The sequence below is a fragment of the Neltuma alba genome, unplaced genomic scaffold, assembly GCF_004799145.2.
Source record: "Neltuma alba isolate B1F8T4 unplaced genomic scaffold, ASM479914v2 tig00010210_pilon, whole genome shotgun sequence".
NCBI lineage: Eukaryota > Viridiplantae > Streptophyta > Magnoliopsida > Fabales > Fabaceae > Neltuma > Neltuma alba.
The window spans coordinates 334,297-344,100 of NW_021635146.1; the positions used below are offsets into that span (position 1 = coordinate 334,297).

General features: G+C 37.0%; 3 protein-coding genes across 3 annotated transcripts; all 3 read left to right on the plus strand.

Moving 5' to 3' along the window:
* The first annotated feature begins 755 nt into the window (after positions 1–755).
* Positions 756–3,286, plus strand: LOC114754846 (uncharacterized). The gene is made up of 10 exons (XM_028943689.1): positions 756–908; positions 1,008–1,281; positions 1,381–1,477; positions 1,556–1,683; positions 1,771–1,855; positions 1,961–2,096; positions 2,186–2,262; positions 2,431–2,551; positions 2,639–2,800; positions 3,011–3,286. Exons 1-10 carry the CDS (start codon positions 756–758, stop codon positions 3,284–3,286), a joined length of 1,509 nt encoding a protein of 502 aa, XP_028799522.1.
* A 3,418-nt stretch (positions 3,287–6,704) lies between these two features.
* On the plus strand, positions 6,705–8,477 carry LOC114754847 (ATP-dependent DNA helicase pfh1-like). The gene is made up of 3 exons (XM_028943690.1): positions 6,705–6,769; positions 6,935–7,038; positions 7,669–8,477. The coding sequence occupies exons 1-3, from the start codon at positions 6,705–6,707 to the stop codon at positions 8,475–8,477; spliced, it is 978 nt and encodes a 325-aa protein (XP_028799523.1).
* A 24-nt stretch (positions 8,478–8,501) lies between these two features.
* LOC114754848 (uncharacterized) lies at positions 8,502–9,329 on the plus strand. The gene has a single exon (XM_028943691.1). It carries the CDS (start codon positions 8,502–8,504, stop codon positions 9,327–9,329), a length of 828 nt encoding a protein of 275 aa, XP_028799524.1.
* Positions 9,330–9,804: the final 475 nt, after the last annotated feature.

Consider the following 9,804-nt stretch of genomic DNA (forward strand, 5'->3'; position numbering starts at 1 on the left):
ATCTCAGTAGGAGATATGGTAGCTTGTCTGTCACAGCAGTTCTAATACTTCTCTTCCCAATGCTGTATCCAAATTTCAATGCTTAACAGTAGATAATCTCACACATAGTATGTAGCATTAGTCCCTACTTTTGCCCCTTATTTGTTATATCTACGCCTTAGTGCTTTTTTCGACGGCCTCTACTGTAAAGGTAGTAACCTCTTGCTATCTGTGTAAGCAGCAAACCATCTCAGTAGGAGATTTGGTTCCATACATCTTTTTTTTCTGATTACATATTGTGCAATAGAAGAAACACAAGCTCATGTACAACATGTTGCCATAAAATCATTTTATACAAAAAAACTCAGGTACACTAAAAATCAGACAAGAAATTAGAATTAGGAATTAAGAGTGTATTGCATAAATTCCACTCAGTCACCCAAACAAATTAGAAAAAACCTCACGTCTCAACAAAGGTCATCCGTACATATTTGACACATACATCCATAGGTTGCAATATTCAGCATGTAAATGTCAGTTCAGCCGAATTTTTATGATGGCTTATTTCTAGTCCATTTCAAACATAATAATTAAGTAGCCACTCTCAATTGAGAACCTCAAATCTCAACTCGATGGAAGTTTAGCTTCCACTCTTGCCGATTTACAGCTTTCTTTCCCTATAAAGTCAGATATGTGCTATTGGCTTCACACACTCCTGCATAAGCCTACTTTCTTTCATAAGTTAGCAACTTAAGTTATTCGTTGTGGTCCCAAAAATGGCTGCCAAGAAGTGCTCTCTGCTGAAGGAAGTCAATGACTCAACTGACAGATGGAGAATTACAGTTCGTGTGATCAGGAGGTGGAATGTCTACAAGAAGGAGTCTCCTACTGAGGTTTTTTGCGTGTCCATGCTACTGATAGACGAAGAGGTTAGAATGCTTTATATCCCTTTACCTAAATAATTTTCCCTCTGTCAATATGCACACACTACTTACCTTATTTCCTTTTCTTGTGTTGGCAACAAATAGGGGACAAGAATCCAAGCTTCTATCATGAACAAAAACCTATTTGATCGTTTTAGTGCCATGGCAGTGGAAGGGATAACTTATTTTATGCCTAATTTTGTCGTCTCTCCAAATAATAAGGAGTACAGGGCAACAAACCATGCTTTCAAACTGACACTAGGTACTTACACATATGTGAAGGAAGTACTTGCCCAAATACATGAATACTCTTATCATTTCTTCCCTATTCATGACATAATTAAGATGAAGGAGAGCAACCATGTTGACTATCTTATTGGTAAGTGTAATATTAAGTTCAGGTTTTCCTCCTTTATGAGTTGGACTATTGTTCCCCACTACTTAGTCATGCTGGTTTACGATTATATTCCTCTGTTAGATGTTATTGGATTCGTTGCATCAATTGGGCATCTGGAGAAGTACAAGTCTAATAATGAGATAAAGAACAAATTGCGATTGTTGCTGGTAGATGAGCTGTGAGTATCTTACATAAATGGTGTTTCATTTTTGGTAAACCTTGAGTAAACTTATCTGTAAATGATTATTTCTTTCAGTGGCAATACTGTGGGTTGCGTTCTTTATGATGACTGTGCAACCAATGTCTGCATGATGGATATTAGCACCATGCAATCTCCTGTTGTGATGATTATGCAGCTTGGAAGGATTGGATTTGATGATGATGGTGATTCATCAGTACTCATTTTGGATATTCTTTTGTGTAGTTCGTCCTCACTAACTGTTATGTTTTATACTTGCCATTTTCCTTCAGGTATGGCTGAGATTTGCAACTCATACCATGCCACCCAGATTTCATGCAATCCAAAGTTTCCAGAAGTCAAGCATTTTATCGATAGGTATAGTGCATTGGCATGTCCCACACCAATGTTGACCATTCTCATATGTCATTTTATTCCCATAAACCATAACTTATTAATTATTGATCCGTATCATTGGAGCAGTGCTACCACATTACCGTCTCCTACTATCAGCACAATCTCTCATACTGCTACTACACAATCAAATGATCAGTCTGCAACTAGCCTGCTTTGTAACCATCCTTTGATTTTTGTTGCAGACATATGCAATCAGCCAGCTGTAAGTATTTTCAGACTTCATTATTTTTAGTAATTTCTTAAACTATGATATGGTAGATTACTGGTCTGATCACTGTAAATGTTTGATAGGATTCGTTCTTCCTCATAAAGTGCTTAGTAGTCAAAGTTGACACGAGGCATGGCTGGTGCTATGAAGGTTGCTCCAGGTGTGGCAGCAAACCAAGGAGTGTGAGTGGGAATAAAACATGCATTAATTGCAAGAAAGGACATGTGACTTTTGAACCCAAGTACAACTTTAACTCACCTCATCTTCAGAAATCTTTTATGGGTGCGAGCTTCACTTAATTAAGGTTAATAATGAGTACTATTTATAGGTTAAGGGTCCACTACACGGTTGAGGATTCATCTGGCAAGGCAACTGTAGTCTTCTTTGACAAACTTGCTTCTAATTTCTTCCAAAAGACTGCACTTGAGATGAATCACACTCTTATTAAGGTAATGGATTATTTCTGTTGATCATGTATAGTGTAGTCATGGCTTTGCGTCACTTAAAAATTAAAAATGTGTATTATGCTTCTTAAGGAGGAACGTGAATATGATTTTCCTGATGAGCTAGACCTAATGGTTGGAAAGACGGTGCTCTTGAAACTTAAGCTGAACAAGTATAACGTTGACTTCCCAAATTCTGGCATATCTGTTGCATCATTCACACAGTGCACTGATTTGATGGATGAATTCAATAAGGCAAGACACTATTATATTGAAGTTCCAATTTAAGGGCTTTGTTTGGTTTTCAACTTACAGTTTTTTTGGAAAAAATGTTCCTGCCATGTACAAGTTAGCGATCAGAACACCCATGCTGAAGAAGAGGTACTTAGATATAAACATGTTGCTAAAGTTTTAATTCCCTAACATTTGGAGATAATGTGTTGTTTGTTTCCTCAATGTTTATAGGCTACTAACACAGTCGTTCCTGAATCTGTCACTGCTGACCCCCTAGTATTGAATGAAGTTACTAATGTTGCCATCGACGAGAATGATGAAGACAGCCCCGGCATTGAGGAGATACCTCTGTCTAGGATAGCTGGCCCCTCAACTTACAGGCCAAAGAGGAAGGTAGCTGGGAAGAGGATCATTGGAGTTAAGGAGAAATGCGTTCGTTCACCCAATGCCTCACCTATCAAGACATCGTCCAAGCCTTTAAAGAGCATCAAGCAAGAGAAGAACTGAAGAATTTTAGTGTTATTGCCATGTCTTGTCATTGTCATCTTTTGGATTAGTCCTTATGAGACCATGTCAGCTGGTTTCTGGTTTCTTCATTAGGAATGTAGGATCTTCTATGTGGCTACATAGCTGATTGTCTTTTAATTTATGCAATGTCTTTTTGTGTGTCACTTGGCTTCATGGATCTGGTGACTAAACGTATGTTATTTGTGTTATTTGAATGGCATGGCTATCTTAAGTATTAATATTGATGGTTCTATTTCAAACAAAATTCAATTGGGAATGATGCTGAGGCTTAAGCTTCAATTCTGGCTTTAATAAATACCTGTTATCAGTAGTTGGTAGTAAGAATGATGTTGAGTCAATTTTTGTGGACGTGTTTATGCAAAATTAGCAAAAGCATCATACTGTTATTGTTAATATGTTAAACTGAAATTCGATAATGACATATCAAACATCACTTGGAGTTTAACATTTACTGTCTTTGGTGGAACAATTGACTCAGATGGGCCTAGAATAAATACAACCCCAACAATAAACAGTAATATCATGTAACTGGTATAAAATTGCGCCACTTAACACTTGCAATTCCTCTAATCTTGGTTGAGATTATTTTTGCCCCAAAATGAGGTTGTCCGTGTTACATGGCCTGACATGCCTTTTTTTGTTCCCACAACTGAATAAAGCCCAATGGTTGTTTTTAATTGGCCATTCTCAAGCCCAAACCTTTAGGAATAAAAGATGCAGATGAGGTTGGCAGAGTTGCATGTGTGGATTTTGTTGCATTAGGTGTTTCTTGCAGATGGGTATTTTTTTGCTCATTTGTAGCTTTTTTTTTTTGTTGGTCATAGAATTAGCTAAAATGTAGTCAATGCTTCATATGAAATGGGCCCATGATTCTCTGAATTGATAACATATCAATGACCTTAAGTTACTATCTTAATGCAGCTCCTTAAATATTTATTACTTAAAGTCATAGCTCAACCCACAAAAGTTGCTGGTTACTTTTTTTTCCAGCTGTAAACATTGAGCAGTGCAATGATTTGACTGAATCCATTTATCAATGCCAATATAGCCTACACTGGTGCAGACTTATTTGCTCTACAAATAGTAGGGATTCATTACGAATTGCATGAAGTCTTCTCTGTTAACCATTACTAAAAGTGCAGAGTAAAGTATATCTATAGCAAATCTAAATACTGCAAAACACATGAAGAGGAAACCTTCATACATTCCACATGAGACTTTTACCTTTCTTGAGAACAGTCCACGACAAATCACCAGACCAAGAAATCATTCAGGGAGCACATACGCAAATTTTCCAAAAAGGAATGCAGGTATGGTCAAAATGCTGTCTCGTGGTTATGTTCATGTACTGGGCATCCTTTGTAAATTTGTAGTGAATGATTGAATCATTGTGCTATTACAGATTGTCCAGTGTACTTGGGAAATGCTAATGGCAGACCAGAGATGTACACTCAGGTAAATGATGTTCTGCAAACAAATACAAACCCATCGAATAGGTGCAAACCAAGAAGACCTGCACTTAAGGACATTTCAAATGTTGCAACAAATTTGGAAACTGAATTCCAGAACTATACTAGGCCTGGTAAATCATTATCAAGTTCATAAGTTTTTTCTGCTACGATTATATCTCATGCATTCTTTTACTACTAAGGCTATCTTCAAGAAACTTCCTCACAAACATAAGAACTTATAACAATATGTTCTCCTTTACTTCTATGGGTGGTAAAATTGATTACTCAAAGAACTCTGGTGATGGTCCCTATTCATTTGTTTTGTCTGGCATTAACTACCATAGGATTGGAAGTTTATTACCTCCTAAAGGATCAAAGCCTGTTTACTCCCAACTGTACATAGATGATACTGACAATGAAGTATGCAATCGTATATCTGCTGTAAGGTAATTTTTTGGTTAAGAAGGTTACTTCTTGCTGATTTGCATTTTTTCTTTAGTATCATTAGTTATATTAACAGATAATTCAATCTGTTCATGCAGCAAGCATATGAAAGAATCAGCCATTGATAATAATATTGTTGATCATATCAAGAAAACCCTTGATGATGCCAACCCTTTTGTAAAACAATATTGAGCAGCATCATCAATGATCAAGAATGACCAAAACACTAATGTGAAAATTTGTTTGATCAATACAAGAAGGAAGGATGGGCGGAATTATAATTTGTCGTCTACTTCAGAGGTTGCTGCTTTAATTGTTGGTGACATTGGTATGAATTTCAGCAGAAGGGATGTTATAGTTCACAAATTGTCAGGCTTGCCACAGCGTATTGATGAATTGCATCCTTCCTATCTTCCACTCTAATACCCAATATTGTTTCCTAGAGGTGACGATGGTTATCGTGACGATATAGAACACCGTGAAGAGACTCTTTCTAATACTAAGAAGAAAAAGCGGGTTAGTATTAGAGAGTATTTTGCATATAGGTTGATGATGAGGGAAAATGAGATGTCAACCGTACTTCATGCAGAGAAGTTATTCCAGCAATTCATAGTTGATGGTTATACCATGATAGAAGCTCAAAGGTTATTATGGGTCAGAACGCACCAGAAGGAACTTAGGGCAGATTTGTATCAGGATTGACAAATGCGCTATTAACTGGAGAAAGAAGTGCATCGTCCACAGGGAAGCGTATAATTCTTCCACCTTCCTTCATTGAAGAGGCACGATATATGGTTGGCAACTATAAAGATGCAATGGCTATTTGTAGATGGGCAGGTTACCCGAGTATTTTCATTACATTTACATGTAATCCAGCTTGGCAAGAGGTCACACGATTGATGGAAAATGAATCATTATCTAGTGCTAACAGGCCGGAGATATTGTGTAGGGTTTTCCATATAAAGCTGAAGGCTCTTATGGATACAATCAAGAAGAAGAAGATATTTGGTACTGTTGTTGCAGGTGATTCAAATTTTTGTTCACTTCTTATGATAATGTAAAGATAATTTAATGATCTATTGCTTATTACTTACTCATTTATTATTCATGTAGACGTTCATATGATTGAATTCCAAAAAAGAGGACTTCCACATGCACACATTTTGTTGTTCCTAGATCAACGTGATCAACCTAAATATCTGGAGGATGTGGATAGGGTAATCTCTGTAGAAATACCTAACTTGGATGAAGAACCACAGTTGTATGACTTAGTTAAGAGGTTCATGATACATGGCCCATGTGGTCATTCAAACCCTAAGTCCCCTTGCATGAAGGATAATAAGTGCAGCAAGTATTTCCCCAAGAACTTTGTGGAACAGACTATTGTTGATGATGATGGATATCCTACATAGAGGAGGAGAGATGATGGGAGGACAATTGAAGTCAAAGGCATTCCTCTAGATAACCAGTTTATTGTGCCTTATAACCCCACATTGTTATCAATGTTTGAAGCTCATATTAATGTTGAGAAGTCTAACCAGTCATCTGCAATCAAGTACTTATTCAAGTATATTAGTAAGGGAAATGATAGAGTTGTAGCATCTATTTATGAGAGCGCTGGGGACGGATCTTCAGGCCAGCCGATTGATGAGATTCAATAGTATTACAACTTTAGGTATATCTTAGCTTATGAGGCAGCTTGGCACATATTTGCCTTTGATATACACCACAGGTATCCGGTTGTTGAAAGGTTAAGCTTCCATTTACCTAACCAACAATGTGTTGTTTATTCTAATGCTGATGATATTGAGGACCTACTTAATAAGCGCCGTGTCTGTGAGTCAATGTTCCTTGCTTGGATGAAAATGAATCATGATAATGATTTGGCTAAAACTCTTACTTATTCTGAGTTTCCACAATGTTTTGTCTACCAAAGAAGCAAATGATGTTGGAAAATTAGAGAGAAGGGATTTGCCATAGGAAGGATTACTCATGTGTCTCCTTCATCTGGTGAACTTTACTATCTACGAATCCTCTTAACTAAGGTTAGAGGTCCTTCATCATTTGAAGAGATTAGAACAGTGGATGGTGTTATGCATTCCACTTTTAGAGCTACGTGCTTTGCTCTTGGATTATTACACGATGATAGTGAATACATAAATGCCATTAAGGAGGCGTCAGTTTGGGCATCTGGGAGATCATTACGAAAGATGTTTGTTAGCATGCTTCTTTGCTCGTCACTAAGCCGTCCTGATTTTGTTTGGAAACAAACTTCAAAAATATTGTCTGAAGACTTATTATACATACCACACAGAGATCCTTTATCATCAAGTAAGACCTATATTCATCTCAACAATACTTGCCATATTTTCATAAAATTTGTAGGCATCAATGATTTGTTTGTACTAATTGTCCTTTCTTTCAATTTACACATTCTTACTTATCACTTTAGTGATATTTATGTAGGGGTACATATATCTATAAGTGAGAAGGAAGAAGCTGCCTTGAAAGAAATTGAATCATTGTTGCAAGAGAATGGGAAGACCTTGAATGACTTTCCTCTGCTTCCAAAACCAGCATCATTTAGTCCACTTGATCTCAGCAATCATCTCATTTTGCAAGAGCTTGGTTATGACCGAACATCCATGAAAGAAGAATTGAACACTTTGATCAACTCATTAAATTCAGAGCAGAAACATATTTTTGACTCTATCATATCCTCTTTGAATTCAAATGTTGGTTCATTCTTCTTTGTCTATGGTTATAGCGGAACAGGGAAGACATTTCTGTGGAATGCTTTGGCCTCTACTCTTCGAGCTAGAGGCGATATTGTTATTATTGTTTCCTCTAGTGGCATCGCTGCCACATTATTACCATTTGGAAGGACAGTACATTCCAGGTTTGCGATCCCTATACAAGTTAATGAAGACTCTATTTGCAATATCACACAAAATTCTGCCTTAGCTAATTTGATTGTACCGACAAAGTTAATTATATGGGATGAGGCTCCCATGGTGCAACGTTATTGCATCGAAGCATTTGATCGTACATTGAGAGATATTATGCATGCTAATTTCCCATTCGGTGGGAAGTCAATTGTGATGGGTGGTGACTTCTGTCAAATACTCCCTGTCATACCTAAAGGTTCCAAAGCTGACATAGTAAATGCATGCGTGACTTCTTCATATCTTTGGGACTATTGCACCATTTTTACGTTGACGAAAAACATGCGCTTATCATTTGTTTCTTCCATCGAAGAACAAAAGGACCTATAAAATTTCTCAAAGTGGCTTTTAGATATGGGAGATGGTAATCTTGGTATGCCTCACGATGGCATAGCTGAAATTGAAATCCCTGATGATCTTTTAATCACTAATTATGATGATCCTGTTAGTGCCATTGTATCTGCCACTTACCCTGATCTTTTGCAGAATTTATCAAGTTTTGATTATTTCAATGACAGGGCTATCCTTGCACCCACAATTGAGGTTGTAAACCAAGTAAATGATTATATGTGTTCTCTTTTGCCTGGCGAACATGTTGAGTACTTAAGTTGTGATTCTGTTTGCAAATCATTCAACGATAATGATTGCTTTGAAGATTTGTACACGATTGACTTCTTAAACACTATCAATAGTTCTGGCATGGCATTGCATAAATTGTCCTTGAAAGTAGGAACACCAGTGATGCTGCTTAGAAACATTGACCAAGCATCAGGGCTGTGTAATGGAACTAGGTTGCGTGTAACAAAACTTGGCAAGACTGTCATTGAAGCAGTAACATTGAATGGTTCTAAACCCAACCCGAAAGTGTTGATCCATCGCATGGACATGAATCCCTCTGAAAGTCATTTGCCTTTTCGAATGACAAGGAGACAGTTCCTAATCACTTTGTCATTTGCAATGACAATAAATAAGAGTCAAGGGCAATTGTTACATTATGTGGGATTATATCTACCGAAACCTGTATTCTCACATGGTCAGTTATACGTTGCCCTATCCAGGGTTAGGAGCATGGGTGGTCTGAAGATTCTTGTACACAATGATGTTTCTAGTGCGAGTAACTTCACTACGAATGTAGTCTTCAGGGAGGTTTTTCGAAATGTGGATCCAAGCATGCAGATTTAAAATTAACTGAGGTGGCAATCTTATTTGTGGTTCATATTCATGCTGAATTCATCATCATTTGTAAACGGTATATTTTTATTGTACATGCTTTAGCTGTCTCCTTACATGTACCGTCCATGATTGAACTCTGTTTTTCATTGTTATTGTAGCCACTACCAGCATCTCTTTGTCAACTAGCTACTTTGTGTTCATGCATTGCTGTCATAAAAATGTCCGGTAGTGACTATTTCACATTATGCACTTTGGTAGAATTCATTTTGTTGCCAGGTTATGTCTTAGTTGCTTCTTCTAGGGAAAGAAGGATTGATGATTTTTTTTAAAACTAATAATGTTGTTTAACTTGGCAATTGCTATTGATGAATACTGTAATACAATGATATTACGTCTTGGGTTATTTATTATGGTTTGAGTGAATGGGAAGTGTTAAATGAAATATAATTCTTTTTGTGGCTACTATTTATGAGTTGAAGTTTGT